The 17,825-nt window shown below is 41.2% G+C and overlaps 2 protein-coding genes across 3 annotated transcripts in view; one reads left to right on the top strand and one right to left on the bottom strand.

Annotated features, from left to right (window-relative positions):
* The window catches only part of MPPE1 (metallophosphoesterase 1), a 10,451-nt gene extending 5,308 nt beyond the window's left edge, over positions 1-5,143 (top strand). Inside the window, exons 3-9 of the mRNA XM_006868707.1 lie at positions 310-413; positions 1,476-1,550; positions 3,358-3,466; positions 3,617-3,685; positions 3,766-3,888; positions 4,442-4,582; positions 4,961-5,143. Coding sequence (XP_006868769.1) covers positions 310-413; positions 1,476-1,550; positions 3,358-3,466; positions 3,617-3,685; positions 3,766-3,888; positions 4,442-4,582; positions 4,961-5,143 — 804 coding nt within the window. The remainder of the gene's footprint in view (positions 1-309; positions 414-1,475; positions 1,551-3,357; positions 3,467-3,616; positions 3,686-3,765; positions 3,889-4,441; positions 4,583-4,960) is intronic.
* A 2,768-nt stretch (positions 5,144-7,911) lies between these two features.
* Positions 7,912-17,825, bottom strand: part of GNAL (guanine nucleotide binding protein (G protein), alpha activating activity polypeptide, olfactory type) — a 248,630-nt gene continuing 238,716 nt past the window's right edge. For both annotated transcript variants that reach the window (XM_006868693.1, XM_006868692.1), the window contains exons 10-12: positions 15,459-15,589; positions 12,327-12,394; positions 7,912-8,060 (exon numbers count right to left, since the gene is read on the bottom strand). In XM_006868693.1, the coding sequence (XP_006868755.1) occupies positions 7,914-8,060; positions 12,327-12,394; positions 15,459-15,589 (346 nt within the window). In that variant the 3' untranslated portion in view covers positions 7,912-7,913. The remainder of the gene's footprint in view (positions 8,061-12,326; positions 12,395-15,458; positions 15,590-17,825) is intronic.

The raw sequence follows: 17,825 nt of genomic DNA, 5'->3' as shown, positions 1-17,825 counted from the left end.
TGGCCCAGGATCGAACATTGTTTCGTTCTGCTGTGCATGGAGTCGCTATGAGTCGGTTCCGACTCGATGGCACCTGACAACAACAACAACAACACCATTTAATTAAAATATGGCATCAGATTAAATAAGGTATTAAGTGTTGTCTTGGAAAAAAAATACTAAAATAGAGTTAAAAAATCCTAGGTTCTACATTAGTTTTATAAGCATCCGATACAGGAGAATTAGCTTCTCACCATCAAACAGGGACACTATGAGCAAAAGGGAAGAGAAGGTTCTCAAGTTCTCAGCAGTGACTCCTTTTTTCCATAGGCATGGGCCGATGATGTGGAGAGATTTCAGAAAATGTTCAGACACCCACAGCATGTACAGCTGAAGGTGATTGCTGGGAACCATGACATTGGCTTCCATTATCAGTAAGTAGTTCCCTAAAGCGTTGCTGTTGAGCATCTCCTAGTGACATGACAGAACCGAGTAGAGCTGCTCAGGTGCATTTTCAAGGTTGCCATTTTTACTGAAGCCTACTGCTACGGCTTTCTCTCTTGAACTGCTGACCTTTGGGCTAACAGCTGAGCACTTGACTGCTGTGCCACCAGGGCTCCTATTGAAGCAGGAGGGCTCTTGTTAACTACCAGTTTGTTGTTGTTGTTGTTGTTAAGGGCCATCACATCAGTTCCGACTCATAGCTCTAGGAGCAACTGGTAGGCTTGAACTGCCATCCTTGTGGATAGCAGTCCAGTGCATATCCTATAGTGCTGCACTTTAGACCTGCTAAAATTCAGCTGAAAGCCATATTTGTGCTGTATTAAGGCAATTTGTTTTCCTCAAAAGAGATAAACTTTGCAATCTAAGTTCCATAGGGCAAGGATTTTGTCTTACACAAATATTTGCTGAGTGAAAATGTTTGCTATATGTGCCCACTGGATTTCTTTCTATAAGTTGAAATTGCCACTTCATGCCAATTACTTATTTGGAAATCAGAATGAAATAAGACCATTAAAACTTTAGTGAAACATTTATATAGTGCTGAAGAATGACCAGCCTGGTTTAAACACTTTGCTTTCATATATTAATTTATGTAATCCTTACTATAATTCTGGAGTTCTGGTGTGGTGCTGTAGGATAAGCACTAGACTGCCAACCACAAAGTTGGTGGTTCAAATCCACCAGCTGCTTCTCAGAAACTCTATACAGGGTCACTATGAGTCAGAATTGACTCAACGACACTTAACAACAACAGCAACAAACCATAATCTTATTATTTTATTCATAGCACACCTGGGAAACTGAGGCCCAGGAGGGTTAAGTAACTTGCCCCAGGTGTTACGATTAGTCAGTAGTAGAAGTGGGAAGTAGGACTTCTGAACTAATACTACTCATGCTAATGCCCTGTAAGTTACTTTCCGTGCTCATAATAACTCTAAAAGGTTCTAAAATATCTTGTTCTGAAACATGCTTCTTTTTACAACTGAATGTAGGATGAGCGCATACAAAATAAAACGATTTGAGAAGGTTTTCAACTCTGAAAAGCTGTTTTCTTGGAAAGGAATTAAGTGAGTATAATTTATGATTTTTTACGAAGTCTTTGGCCAGACCCCTGCTGTTTCTGGCCTGGTTGGCCATTTCTGTAGGTTCTTGCTGATGGTTCCCAGTAGAAGCTCCAGGCCATCCTGGTTTTCAGTAACAGCCCATGGGACCTGTCGATATGTGCCTCTGCCAAACAACTTAGAGGTTCTAGTTTTTCTGCCAGTACTGACTCTGGGGGTTGTTTATATTATTTACCACTGTGTAAAGTTGTCATTTTTGTTTTTTATTCATTCCACTGTATGAAAGATGCCCCACAGTTTTGGTGCCCTAAATTTTGAGGCAAGTGTATACATGTGTGTTTTGAGAGATGCTCCCACTTGACCCTATCAGCTTACCTGCCCACAGCACCAGCCAATCCCTTTTACTGTTCTGTTTGTTCTTGTAACACAGTAGACAAGATTGTCTGTGTTTTTGTAGTTTAGACATAAGTGGGCAGAAAAAGTATAAGAGGTTTTTGGCCACAGGAGTTCATAACAAGGTCATATATGCAAAGCATGAGAAACAAAGCTTCTGTGAAGAATGATTGTTTTGCTCCTCTGGGGCACTGTATCTAGTAACTATAGTTCCCTTTCCTGAGTCATGAAGGAGACATTTTGTAGTTTTACTTGTTTTCTTCTTTAAGTGTAGAGTTTCGGAAATGTTAAACACATTGATCATATTTCAGATCAATTGATTAGTCAGTTCCTTATACCTAAAACTGTTTGTTTCAAGCAATCTTTACTGACAGTACCTTCTTCCTGCCCAGTTGATAAAGTGCTTAGGAAATAAAAGCATTTTTAATTAAGAAAGGCTATGTGGCACTGTGGATTAGTACTGGACTGCGAATCACAAGGTTGGCAAGTCAAACCCACCAGCTGCTCCTTGGAACCGTATACAGGGTCGCTATGAGTCAAAACTGACTTGACGGCACTTAACAACATCAAAATATAACTAAGCTACAAAAAAAAAAAAAATGAAAAAGAAAAAATGGTTGCAAGACTAGCCGTAGTTGTAAAGACTAGCCGTAGTTGTAAAGACTAGCCGTAGTTGTAAAGACTAGCCGTAGTCTTGCCGTAGTTGACTTTGTTGTTATTCTAGTTTGGGTTTAGCCACACCCAGTTGGTTGTAGCTCCCCTGCCCTCCCTGATTTGCTTACCAAACCAGAGCCCCAAAAACCACAGCCATGGAGTCAATTCCAGCTCATGGTGACCCTGTGTAGGGTTTTTAAGACTGTAAATCTTTGTGGCAGCATACAGCCTCCCATGGATTGCTGGTGGGTTTGGAACTGCTGATCTGTGGTTAGCAGTCTAGTGCTTATCCTTCATCGCCACCTTATACTACATAGTAATAACCACATCAGACCTTTCTGGATTCCTTTCTGTTCTAAGCACATTGCCCATTATTTCACTTTAGTCCTCACAGCAAACTTACAGTGTGGTTGTGCTATTAGTCCCATTTTTACAGGTTAGGCACAGAGAGCTTAAGCTACGTGCCCAAGGGTATATGGTCTCAAGTGTTAGATGCTGAGGATAGAGGTAGTCTGATTTCAGAGCATTGTTTAATTTGGAATTTCTTCATAAGTTTAGGTTTAAAAATCCTTCTACCATATCTTACACTTGATTCCTAGCAGTGCTAATTTGTCATAGCCCCTTGTATTTGAAAACAAAGAAAATTAGCCTAGTTGAAATGTGTAAGCTGTCGTGGGGCTAGTTATCATTTTATGGGGATAAAATTAGAAGGGAAGAATCCACGTTGCCCATGGTCACAGTCTTCTGCTTTGCTCACCGGCCTCAGTTTTGTGATGGTGAACAGCGTTGCTATGGAGGGGGATGGCTGCGGCATTTGCTCTGAAACAGAAGCTGAACTCTTTGAAATTTCTCACAAACTGAACTGCTCCCGAAAGGTAAGAGACAATTTGAACACCGCAGTGCCTTCTATTGTGGTAGTGTTGAACAAAGGTAGATGTTTCTCTTTGTTTCATCACTCAGGGTCCCTCCCCCCTATTTAGGGAGTGTTGGACTCAGCTGGTTAATTGCTGTGTTTTCACCAGCAGCATGTAACCCCTTCCAGTGGGTGTGGAGACAGGCAGCAGCTCCCGGCCTCAGCCCCAGTCCTTCTGCAGGTGAGAGAATGAGGTACCTGTGTATATTTGGCAGAACAGCCCATGGTTTCTTGCAGTCAGCTTGACCTCTCTTTAAACAGCATTATCCACTTTACCGCAGAAGTGATGCGAATTGTGTTGGGGAAGATGCTGCTCCTCCCAAGGAAAAGAACATCCCATTCAAGGAGAGATATGATGTGCTTTCCCAGGAGGCTTCACGCAAGGTTTGCCGGTGCTCTGTGATGCGACTTAGTGTCCCAGTGTAACTTTCATCCACTGGCATTTAACAAATTGACACCTCTTAGAACTGTCAGCTGGAAAAAGAAGGGCAAGGTTTGGGCAAAGAGCTCAGATTTCCATTCTACCATGATCTTCCCTTTATTTTTCTTTCAGTAAATATACTTCAGTTTCCCAATATCAGTCATTATTATTCTCACTTATCCATTACTCAGAGTGTTTTTATTAATTCAGTATATTTGGAATTGTGAATGGCACTGAGAGTTCAATTTTTAGGGACTTAACTAAAATGTACTTTCATATATATATGAAACATACAAAATGTAAAAAAAGTCTGTAAGATCTGGGATGAGACTAGATTCTCTCTAAAAGGTTGAATTTACCTTGGGTAGTGCATAAATGAAGCAAATGACTTTAAAGAAAAAAAAATATATGTGATAACAATTTAGTAGTTGATCTAAGTAAGTGATGGCACATTGCCTAGGCTTGATAATGAGGCCCCTGGCCAGGCCTAAGCGGCTCTTCCCTGTGTCCCTGCAGTTACTGTGGTGGGTCCAGCCCCGCCTGGTCCTTAGTGGCCACACACACAGCGGCTGCGAAGTGATCCACAGTGGGGGAGTGCTCGAGGTCAGCATCCCGTCCTTCAGTTGGAGAAATAGAAACAATCCCAGTTTCATCATGGTAATGTTAAAGTTTATTTTTGCTGAAAGCTTTCATAAATAACTGTTCAACACTAGTAATCAACTATTTAATTGTTGCAATCTGTAAAAGTATACAAAAGCCATACATAAACCAGCTCCCTACACACACACTCAAAGACTCTGCCCCCTTTCGAAACACCTCTCTGGGCACACATGTTATTCCTGGGGTGATTGCACAGTATGGGAGAAGGATTTTACAGAGGATGCTTTTATCATTCAGGGAGGAGCCAGTGTCCTCAGATGTTAAACCCTTGTGTGAGTGTGTGTAAGGGGAGTGAGGGAAGGGGACAGGAAGTCAGTCCTGTCCAAGTTGTGCTTGTGCTCCACTTACATCGTAACTTTCTACTTTCTCTTACAGGGAAGCATAACGTCCACAGATTATTCCCTCTCCAAGTGCTTCCTTCCCCTGGAGCACACGGTCCTGGCCACCTACTGTGGAACAACTGTGGCCCTCCTGGCCCTCATACTAGCTCACTTTGAACTTTTAACCTGGCCTTTCATTTTTGGTTTAAACCTGCTTCGGAAGCGTAAGGTGATGTGAAATGCTTTTGCATGTAGTAATTAATATCGAACCAAAGAAACTGAACTTGGGACAGTTCTCATATTAGAATCAAGTAGCTGATGAGTCCAAACATAGGCCATCTTTGTGTACATCATAGAGATTCTAAACCACTGATGTGAATCACTGCAGAATAAATAACCAGTTGAACTTTTCTCATGCTATAAAAATGGAACATGTATTCTACAACACATCTGTTTTGTCATTTTTATCAAATATATGTATAATCAAAGGCTGTATTTGTACAGTATGTAAATGCTATAATGTCATCAACTGCATGCACTACACGATCCTGACGGCCCCAAGGGGTCTTCGCACCAACACACCAGGGGATGATGTGTCTATAGGAATGTTGGGTTTGCTCTGTCCTCCTATGAAGTGGCTAAAATTCCTCTATGTTATAAAGCTGTACACATACAAGGTACAGATGCTATGAGCAGGAACATGTTGTTTTCATAGACTTCTGTCTGTGCTAAATTAAGGAACTCAGATTTTCAAATAGGTGTAACTTTTCTATCCAGCTGATTTCTGTTCAGATCGTTAAATTTGAATTGCCTCTGCTAATTTCAAGGTCAGCAGTTCAAAACTACCAGCGGTTCCATGGGAGAAAGATGAGGCTTTCTGCTCCCATAAAGATTTACAGCCTCGGAATCCCTGTACAGGGTCGCTATGAGCTGGAACCGACTCCACGGCACACAGCCACCACCACCAATGATCAAAAAAACCTTGAAAATATGGAGTAGAAAATGGCCTTTGATATGTAAAAACAAACATGTCTGCTATTCATGTTACTCTAACGGTCTGGCTTTTCTTTAATCAAACTTTGAAATAAAAGAATTTGTTAGAGTAATAATGCATATAACAATATACAATTTAATTTGGAGGGGCAGAGAGGTGTCTAGTTGTACTCTGAATGTGTAAGGGGAATTGAAAATAATTTCCCTTTTATATGTCCCAGTTCAACTGAGAGCTTTATGAAAGGATGAGAGGAATGGCAAGACAGTGATGAGTTTATAAAGACTTGCAAAATACTGAGTTCTAGAATAGACCTGAAACATTAAGCAAAGAGACTGAAAGTAAACTAACGAAGTATGTCATTTGCCCCTTCTCTGGATCTATACTACTGAAAATGTAATTTTGTACATCTTTACTGGCTATCCCAAGAAAACTTCCTCAAGGTTATGAGTTTGGACAGAATGTGAAGCAAAAACTTGTAAGACAATTTTTGCTTTCTCATTATCTTCAGACTACACTTGTACAACTTTTTCAATGTAAGAAACAGCCATAAATTTTGACTTTATATTTCAAATAAATACTTTCTAATATTTCTTTTAAAGACAAATGAAGAGTTTCTTCTAATTCTCTTAGGCAGACATAAATGTTTTTAGCATCTGGCTGTTCTTGTATGTTTAGTTATACATTAGAACCTGTGGTTGAGAGAGATAATTCCAGACCTTTAACTAATAGCATAGGTGATTGTTCCCACTCAGGATTCATGTATAAAAGTCTGCAAATAACAGAATAAGTAAGAAACATCGTCTGGAAATCGATCAGATGATTATCTGTATGATTGAATTGAAGTCAGGGTGTAAAGCTGAGGCTCAGGGAAGCAAAGGCCAGTGGCTGTAGTAGTTTCTGACTGATGCTGGGAATGTATGAGTATTAAATGGGGAAAGCTTATAATTTTTTTTTTAACCAAGAAGTTTTTTTTTGTTTTTTAAGTACCAACCCGATATAAAGGATCTATAGATCCTTTCATTGCCTTTCTTCTTTTTTTTTTAGAACAAGCAGTAGGTCATGTTGACATTAAGCTGTTCAGCACAATTCAAACAGGTATAGCCATAACCAAGGCACAAACATCCACATGGAGTTTTCTTTAGTAGTTATACAAAATAATATCACATTTTGTGGTCTGTACAGTATGATAAACCAGCAATAGAACAACAGTGAAAGACTGGAACCAGATCCTTGTCCTAGTTTAGTGAAGGTTTGGAGTTTCATTCTTAGGACACAGTTTGTAGCAGGGAATGTTATTGTTATTGTTGTGAAGTGCCATTGAGTTGGTTCCAACCCATAAGCAAACTTGTATAGGGTTTCCAAGGAGCAGCTGGTGAGCTTGAACTGCCAACCTTGCAGTTCAAATGGCTTTGCAGTCTGGTGCATTAACCCACAGCACCACACCAGGGACTGTAGTAGGTTTAATGCCTAAATGTAACACATTTAGTGTGTGAGGCTGGCAGAGTCTAAGTGTGACTGGAAAGTTTCTCTTCATTTTGTTTCTTGGGGTCTGTGCTCCTCGGAAACCCTATACAAGGTCGCTATGGGTCAGAACCGACTTGACGGCACTTAAAAACAACAACAACTCTAAGTCTAGCCATCCTGAGTCCTGTTCTACTGGAAACAAACCACTTTCGCTCCATCTCAAGTGTCCTCCCTGAATGAATGGATGAATAATAGGAGCCCCCCACCCACTGTCCCTGAAGGAGAGTTGACATTTGCAATGACACAAATTGGTGAGGTTTGGAGATATTTTGAAAACAAAAGCTACAACAAACCTGAGGGGAACAGAGAGGTAGCCAGAGGCTTGATGGTCACTCTGGGAGAACATGTATAACAGGTCAGACGACAGCAGGAGGAAGCTATGAGTGTATTACTTCTACCTGACATGGGACCAACCAACAGACAGGCAGTCCTGGAACAATGCCCCTGTAGGGTGGAGAGGAGAGTTGGGCGGGGCAGCTGTTGAGTGGCTTCACAGGAGCTCGTACTGCTTGAGATGCATCCTCTGGATGATGTCGCGGCAGTCGTTGAACACCCGGCGGATGTTTTCCGTGTCCACAGCGCAAGTGAAATGAGGGTAGCAGTAGTGCTTGCCATCTCCTGTCGCAGTGCTGATCCTCTGCAAAAAAAGGGCAGTCTGCATGGTGCCCCTCACCAAAACTCTATCCCCACCCTGATCATGTCTGCAGAAGAATTTAGGCAATGTCTGGATCACACTCAAGGTTTTTGTGATCTTGTTGATTTTATATAGGAATTGTTTAAATACTGAACACTGCTGGAAACCTGATAAACCTTAAGCTATCTCCTTCCCACATGAAATTTGTTGGAGTTCATTTGAAGAGACAGGAAATACACTGGCCAGGCTGCTACCGACAACAGAATTCCAGGTGAGATTTTCCCAAAATAAGATCTAAATCAGTGCTGTCCAATAGAATTTTCTGAGACAATGTGGTAGCCACTATTATGATCTGACTTTTTATTTTACATCTAAATAGCCACGTGTGGGCAGTGGTGTCATATGGATCAGCCCACCGATCAGCTTATTCAGTTAGCAGTAGTGTTTCCTCAAGGGTGTCCCTGGGTTTAGCAGTGGGATGGTCACAGGCATTCTATCCTCAAACAACTTTGGGAAATGCTGGGTGAAATGTTCTCAGTTATGATTTGTCAGGACACCTTGGAGTAGCATGCATCAAAGTATCAGATGGTGCTTCCCTGCTATGTGATTATAGGAATCCATGGACTTGCTTCTCCTATGTCCTCTATTCTTGCCCCTTCTCCCCTTCTTTTTCTGCAAAGTACCTCTTTATTTGGTCTTGTTTTTTCTCCTGCAGAGCATACTTTGAGGTGTGCTTTGAAGAAATGCTGACACTACTGACGGGATGCTGTGAACATTGTTCATTAGATTATGAAACTCCTTGTAGAGGGATAGATTTATTTTAGCAATAGCTGAGCTTCTCTGGAGCAAGTCCCCGACCCCTTTTAATTTTATGAATACAGATATGCAAAGGTTAGATTTATTTTTAACACCAGGTAAAGCATTTGGTACACACATAGTAAGTGCTTAATGAATGAATGAATGAAAACAAGCTTTCTTCTGTAATAGTCTGACTGGTCAGCCTGCCTGGAGCAACAAAAATTTGGGGAGTGGAATCATTCCAAAGTTTGTCACAGTTTGCAAACTTCTAACAGTTTAAATCTTTAATCACACCTGGTTTCCCACCGACTTTGATTGAAAATGAGAGAAATAAAATTATGTAGGAAACTGAGCAGCTCCACATTCCCCGAGGCTCTCACAGGAGGTAATATTCAAAGTAAAAGGAATCAGCTCATAAAATACTTGGAAGCCAACCAGGAACACGCAGACCTGCAGACCTTGGACACAGTAGAGATTCTAGTCACAGTTGTGGCCTTGCAATCACTGCTTCTAATCTTTTATCTAAATGACCAGCATTTTTATACCTGGTTAACTGCTTAGTTCTCATTAGAACAATTCCACTAAATGTTGTTCTAATGAGAACTGAGTGATTAACCAACCAGCTGTGTAAACATTGAGCATTTAGATCAAAGATTAGAATCTGAGCGTCACCCCAACCCAAAATGAATGGTCCTTCAGCTACCATTCAAATCCTAGTGAGAAACCATTGTCCACTACTCTAAAAGCTGGCATTTCAAAACCTCCCATCGGTACCACAGAAGAAAGTCCTGGTGATCTGATTCCATAAAGATTATAGCCAAAGAAAATGCTATTGAAGCAGTTTACTATGTATCTCACGGAGTTGCCATGTGTTAGAATCAACTCAATGGCTACAGAATTGTGTGTTTTTGTTTTTTACATCTTGCAAGAAGGTTCCTCAAGACAGGGATCCCTTGATACACTACAAACTAACCTCCTCTACTCACGAAATTCACAATGTGCATGCAGCAAGGTCAAAAGGGTTCTGAGAAGCTCTATCATAAAGAAACTGATCTCAGCATTTCCCAAACTCACCCAATCATACAATGCCTTCCCAGTAGTGAAACTTCCTGGGGAAACTCCTGTTTATTAGAATTTACTTTGAGGAATATCTTAGAGGGACTTGATTTCTCATCCTTGCTACCTTCTAATTCAACATAGGAAGAGAGGGGCAGCCACAGGGCCTCAATCCTGAGGCCACCAGACTGCAGATGACCCTGCTGGAGACAGGGTCACTCTGGTCTGTGAGGCCATGTGCCTCCAGCCAGGCCTGGGCACAGAACTGCTTCCAGAAATCAGGTCAGTCAGCCAACAGACATTTGGTGGCCAGCGCTCAGTACAGTTGGTCTTACTGGGAAGATGCCTTTGGGTGTGGCTTGTCACTTTGTGTTTCAAGCTAGTAACAACTCATGACCAGCCACACACAGTTTATGCTATTTTAGAAAACACACACACACACACACACACACACACACACACACACACACATATATACACTAGATGTATGTGTGTGTGAATGATTGCAATGGTTGGCGGGTCAAGCTCACCAGCTGCTCCTCGGAACGCTCTCTGCTTCTGCAAAGATTTAAAGCAGGGGTGGGGAAACTTTTTTTCTGCCAAAATTTATGATATCATTCATGGGCCATATGAAATTATTAACTTAAAAATTAGCCTACTAGGCTTGCGGGGTGTACCCTTTGGTTGTTTGAATGGTTATATATTCCTGAGTGCTTCGGTGTGTATCCCCAAGAAAAAAAGTCTTAAAAAAAGAGAGAGATTAAAAGAATAATCAAGAAAGACAAGTGCTGCAGAGACAGGTACAAGGAAGATGGTCGTGTAATTGTACAAACTTAATGACATGTTCATGGTTGGAACAAGTTCCTAAAGATGGATTTTTGAAACTAGAGGACTGTTTGTTTATTGGGGTTCACAAAATGTGACTAATCTTGTTAAGAAGCTGAGGTTTTGAGAGTGAGGTGACCTGCACACTCTTGGAGTTGTGGTCATTATACCAGCATCTATGAGGGGAGGGCAGACATGGCCTCTGCTCTGAAAAATGGATTCAACGCCAGTGTCAACTTTATAAAATGTGATTCTCAGAAAAAATCCAACTTGCCAATAATAATTGAGGGAATTCTAAAGCTCCTCACAATCAGGAAAATTCAGGTTAAGACTATCACACTACTTTTCACCCTTCCAATAACCACATTTTAAAAAATATGAGAATATCATCTTTTGTTCTTTGTACTTGAAGTTGTTTCAATATTTCACAGAGTGTGCACCCATATACTGTCTGTATTATTAATACTATATTTTTTAAATAATCAAGTCTTATTTTGCAAATACTAAATGCCAATAAAAACTCACTACATTAAAAAAAAAAAAATTAGCCTGCTAATATTTGGTCAAACATAATTAACTTACTCCCCCTGGTGTGGCATTGTGGGTTAATGTGCTAGACTGCAAAGCTGTTTGAACTGTAAGGTTTGCGGTTGAAGCTCACCAGCCACTTCTTGGAAACCCTATAAGGGTTGCTATGGGTAGGAACCAATTTGATGGCACTTAACAACAGTGTGATGGCTCTGCGGGTTAATGTGTTAGACTGCAAAGTCGGTTTGAACCACAAGGAAGGCAGTTCAAGCTCACCAGCTGCTCTTTGGAAACCATATACAGGGTCGCTATGGGTTGGAACCGACTTGATGGCACTTAACAACAATGTGATGGCTGGAATTGTGGTTGCGTTGGCAGGGCCAGACCAAATGATTTGGTGGTCCTTATATATGGCCCATGGGCTGGATGTTCCCCACTCTTGATTTAAAGCCTCAGAAACTCTATACAAGTTCGACTCAATGGCACTTAATAACATAAATATACACACGGAGCAAAGGTAGCAACATGTTAACAAGTGACAATGACAATTAGCCAACTTGAGTGAAGATCCTATGGTTGTTATTGGTACTGTTTTGTCTGTAATTTTGAAATTATTTCACAATAAAAAGTTGAAAAGGAGGAAGATGTCTGAAAGTGAGCTGTTCTATTTTGATGCTGGCCTGTGAGAGCTTCTGTCTGGAGCAAGTGTGGCCCCAAAGTGTAGGGCTCAGACTGCAGACTGCAGAAGGCCCTTCCTGGAAAGCACAACAAGTGGATCGGGTCTGCCTGGTTGAAGAACCATTCCCCAGAGGGGTGGCTGTGCCCCAGAGCAAGTCCTGGACCCTGCCTGCTGCCTGAAAGCTGGGTGGACTGGGGTGAGACACCTAACTTCTCTGAACTTGTCTGCGCAGTGGTGAGATGAAGGTAACACTATCTTCTCTCATCCTTGAGAGTTTGTGGAGAAGATTGAATGAGATCAGGTAAAAATAAGAAATGTGCAAATGGCAAAGAGTAGTATATCTCTAAGGTAGGAGAAAGACAAAAGTTAACAAAATTACTTACTAAAAACAGATCCCGGATAAAGAACTTGGCTCTTGTCACTTTGGGATCCTCTCCTGCATCTGGTGTTGCTGTAGAAGTTAAAGATGGAATTTTATTTATGCAATGTGAAACAAGAATAGAATTTTACGTTGTCGTTAAGTGCTGTCAAGTTGATCTTGCCTCACAGCAACCCTGACAGGCTTTCCAAGCAGCAGCTGGTGGGTTTGAACTGTGGACATTGTGGTTTGCAGCCCAGTTTTATCCAACAGTGCCATACCAGGAATTAAAATGCAAAACCTAAAAGGAATGAAAATAATTGGACTGCTGTATGTATACTCATAGCATTAAAATATATGTATGGTGAGGTAAAAAACTAAAGTGTAATTTTCATTTCCCCTTTTTTTCTCACAAATAATTTTATTTCTAATATGTATAACACTAAAGTGTGGCATTACAGGGTAAGTACTGGACTGGTAACCAAAAGGTCGGCAGTTCAAACTCACCAGCTATTCTTGGAAACCTTACACAAGATCATTATGAGCCGGAACAGACTCGATGGCACACTCATAAGAGCATGGTGGCTCCATAGGGTAAGCACTGGACTGTGAACCACAAGGCCGGTGGTTTGAGCCCACCAGCTCAAATAGATTTATTTTTTGGGAATGAATTCCACTTGAGTACAATGAAAACATCTCATTGGAAAGAAACTACCTGGCACTCCAGTGCCTTCATCTCCAAGGCTGGCTGGTGCATTTTCTCATGCCCACTTGAGCTCGCTCAGTCACTGAGTTTACCCATCTGGGCTTGTTCTTGGGAAGATCCCCTTCCCTATTCTGATTACAGACTCAGGCCTTGGCAACCCGGGGGAAGAGGGTCAGATCTGTTCCCCCAGTAGAGTTCACGGGATGATTTAATATTTTCTGTGACCTCATGAAATCTATTTTTCTGAAATGTAGGCAACACATCTGAATGTCCTCAATACTCTCTTCCTTTTCTTGATGACAAAGTTGCTCACGTAGGTACAGGAGATGGGCATGGCTTGTGATGTGACCAAAGGACCCGATTTGAGACTTGACAGACATGGAGCAGGTGAACACAGCCCACAGGGAACACTGTGTAGGTGATCAATCAGTCACTAGGTTTATCAATATGGCCTGTAATGTAGACCTTAAACCGCTTAACTGGAATGAATGCCTTTAATACCCCTGGCTAGGGCAGATTCATCTTGGACTGTGATAAAATGAAGCCAATGCTGGTGGGGCTCTTGTGTGGACATAAACAGGTGTGATTGTGTGCCAGGAAGACAACTTGCACAGAAGTTCAGAGAATGTTCTGTAAAGGTGAGTGATGAGACAGAGTGGTCAGAACGAAGCTGTGGCCAGTACCACATGAGTGGAAGAAGGGCCAGGCCCATGGCTGGCTGAGGTGAGGATGGAGAAGGAAGAAGTGGGAGGTGGGCATTCTGAGCTGGTGACAGAATTAGGTGGTGTGGAGATGGTAATGGGGACAAGCTATCAGGGATACCAGGAGCAGGGAAGACTGATGACTTCCCTCAGGTAGGGGGCACCTACTTGCCTTAGTCTCAGGAAGCTCATCACCAGGTTAGCTCCAGTCACTGCAGAGACTCTAACAAATTTTAACGGGATTTACTAATGATGTGACTGACCCTCAGAAAGAACGTGGACTTTTAACTTGTGTTGCCGTACACTGTGACTCACTTTGGTGGAAATTACAGATCCTATTCGGGTAGTTTGAGTATGGAGGGTTTAGGACAGGCACTGAACTGCTAACTGCAAGGTGACTGGTTCAAACCCACCAGCTGCTCCTCGGAAACTTTATAAAGGGTCACTATGAATCAGAATCGATGTGACGGCATTTAACAACAACAACAGCAAGAGAAGAGTTATTAAAACACTAGCAAATTTTTACCTTTTAATAGAACAATAATTAGCAGCAAGGCTTTGTTAAAAGAACCAATATGATTCAGGATTTTACTATGACTATATAAAGCCTCCTGGTGTGGCACCATAGGAAAATGTCCTGGACCACCAAGTCGGTTTGAACGAATGCCAGGGTCAGCAGTTTAAACTCACCAGCAGCTCCTCAGATACCCTATATAGGACCGCTATGAGTTGGAACTGACTTGATGGACTTAACAAAATATTATAAAGACAAGAAAATTGAACATAAGGAACAAGAAATGTCATTTAAATTTTTATCCTTTTCTTCATAATTAATAAAAACATAATTCCTACAATAAAGATTTAAGTTTTAGTGAAAACCCTTGCATTGTGCTTTATCAAATTTTAAGAGGAAGTGGTGTTATTTTGCCTTAAAAGTATCACTTCTATCTGGTTGACCAGTGTATACTGAAAACTAACAAGTGTCCGTGGGAACTAGGTGGCCAGCTCTTCAGAGCTTCCTGGGACTTCCCTGTCTTCAGCACTGAAAGTCCTGTGTCCTGGGACCTGTCAGCTATAGGCGAGCTGGGATGGTGGCTATCCTCACTGGAAACCACCAATTTCAGTTGTAACTGAAGAGCAAGCTTCAGACAAGAGCAGGCAAGGCTGACAGATAAAAGCAGGGCCTTGGAACAATGAACTGCTTTAAGAATGTGTTCACAGTCTCAACCTGGGTGCCCTTGAAAAAGTTACTACACTTGTCTCATCCTCAGTTTCTCAGGGAAAATGAGAATAATAAAAACAATCACATCGGGCTACTTAGGACTGAGTGAGAAAGTGTATGTAAACAGCTTAACTCGGGGCCTCTCCACTAGGAAGAGGCAGAGAACAGATAAACTCATCCTAAAACTGCTCCTTCTTAATTGGAATTCTAAATAGGACTTTGTAGTACCTCCAGTATTTTAGGATGTTGTTGTTAAGTGCCGCTGAGTTGGTTCCAACCATAGCACTCCTCAGAAACATAGGGCTTCTGAGGAGTGGCTGGTGAGTCTGAACCGCTGACCTTGCAGTTCAAACCGACTTTGCACTTCAGTGTACTAACCCACAGTGCCACACCAGGACAGTAAAAGAGAAGACTGATTTAAATGAACTGAAGTCCTTTGACTCATCAGAACAAAGCTATTAAAACAACAACAACATTATTTTAATTCCTTAATCCTTAATCCAGAAGGAACTTGTTAGGAAATCTTACCATCTTCGGGAACAGTATAATTTGCATACTCTGGGAAATAATCTTCAATTTTTGATTTTCCTGCCAAAACTTTTTCTGCCAGCATGTCTTGCTTGTTCAAGAACAAGATGATAGAAATGGTCCGCAGCCACCTGAAAAGGAGAAGTAAACATGCACATTTCACATGCACTATGATATGAAAGTTTCTCCAACATGGTGATGGTGGTTGTGTGCTGTGGCATTGGTTCTGAGTCATAGCAACCCTGCATAGGACTTCCAAGGCTATAAATCTAAATGGGAGCAGAAAGCCTCACCTTTCTTACGCAGAACGGCTGGTAGTTTCAAACTGCGGAAATTGAGATTAGCAGCCCGACTTGTATCCACTACACTACCAGAGCTCCTTCTCTAACATGGGAATCATAAAATTAAAAGGAGCACATTGCTATCTTCCTGAAAATGTACAGGATTTAGAATCATTTGGCTACAATCTCCATTCCATCTGTAATCAAGTTATTCTTAAAATGATAAACAAATATCTCTTAGTTAATTGAGCAGAGTTCAGCATCTTCTAATTCAACCCCTCTGGGGATATACATCTGTGTGTACTACAGTGAAGATTGACTTATATAATAAGTATGCTGGAATTTTTGTAGTGTAATGTATAAGTCTCAGAAAACTTAATCTAAAAGAAGTTAAAGAATTAATAAAATACCTGACTCCTAAACTAGTCACACAGACCTTAACTTGTGGCTGGCTTGGTTCTTCCTCTCCTCTCAAGCCTCCTGTGGAAAGTCCTTTTTAACCCAAGTCTAAAGGTCTCCTGGTGTGGCGCTGTGGGTTAGTTAATGTGCCAGACGGCAAAGCTGTTTGAACTGCAAGGTTGGCAGTGCAAGCTCACCAGTTGCTCCTCAGAAACCCTATTCAGGGTCACTTTGAGTCGGAACCAACACGATGGCACTAACAACAACAACAACAACAAAGGTCTCCAAATCTGGAGACGATGTACATCAGGCCTAGATCCATCACACTTTCCATTAAAAGTAAATATGCTCATGAAGTGTCAAACATGGACAGGTCTCTGTTCTTTGCGTCTGTATTTGTTAAACAGGAGAGCAGGGTTGGTTTACAACTCGCTTAGCTGTGCAAAGTCTTTGGAAATTACATTACTTCAAAGGAAACAAGTTGACTGATAGCACTCAGGAATCTTAACATAAAAACGTAATCCATTTCCTCCCAATTGGAAATAGCATCACTGTTTCTATTCACTGTCAAACACATAATCCTTATAAAAATTGATCTTAAATTATAGAAAAATTTATAGATTAAAAACTAATGTAATTTACTCAGATACAATTACTATTAGAAATTTTATGTTTTTACTCCGAGTTTTTTTTTTTTTTTTTTAAAATACCTTTACAGTTATTTATAAAATTAAGATCAGGGTGTTTTTTGTTTAAATCTATTTTTTATTAAAATATACTGTGGTCATTTTTTCATGTGGTATGTATATGTGTGCATAATTATATATATATAGATAGAGACGAAGTGCTCAATTACACGGTCAGTTTGAACTGTAAGGGTGGTGGTTCAAACTCAACAGCCACTCCCTGGAAACCCTATATGGGGTCACTATGAGTCAGAACTGGTTTGATGGCCCTTAACAACAATATATATATACACACACACATGTTGTTGTTGTTGTGAAATGCTGTCGACTTGGTTCCGACCCATAGCGACCCTGTATAGGGTTTCCGAGGAACAACTGGTGAGCTGTTCAAACCACTGACCTTGCAGTTCAAACGACTTTGCAGTCTGGCGCATTAACCCACAACGCCATACCAGGACTCTGTGTATATATATGTGTGTGTGTGTGTATGTATGTATTATATATGCATAAATATGTGTGTGTGAATATATGTATACACACACACACACACACATATATATATTTCCATTGTGGCGCTATGGTTTAATGAGCTGGGCTGCAAAGTTGATACGGCACTGTAGGATAACACTGGGCTACTAACCACAAGGACGGTGGTTCAAATTCACCAGTTATGCCTTGGAAGCCCTATACAGGGTTAATCTGAGTTGAAACCTACTTTAAGGCACTTAAGAAACACATATATATTTAGGAACCCTGTTAGCACAGTGCTTAAGTGCTTAGCTTCTAACAGAAGGTTGAACCCACCAGCTACTTTGCAGGAGAAAGACGTGACAGTCTGTTTCCATGAAGACGCATCGCCTTGGAAACTCTATGAGGCAGTCTCCTTTGTCCTGTAAGGCTACTGTGAGTTGGAACTGACTTGATGGCAGTGACTTTGGGTTTCGTTTTATACACACACACACACACACACACACACACACACACACACACCTGGTGTGGTG

Source organism: Chrysochloris asiatica, unplaced genomic scaffold (genome assembly GCF_000296735.1).
Source record: "Chrysochloris asiatica unplaced genomic scaffold, ChrAsi1.0 scaffold00122, whole genome shotgun sequence".
Taxonomy (NCBI): Eukaryota; Metazoa; Chordata; class Mammalia; order Afrosoricida; family Chrysochloridae; genus Chrysochloris; species Chrysochloris asiatica.
Note: the sequence above shows the minus strand (reverse complement) of the source record. Positions and strands in the feature narration are given on the sequence as shown.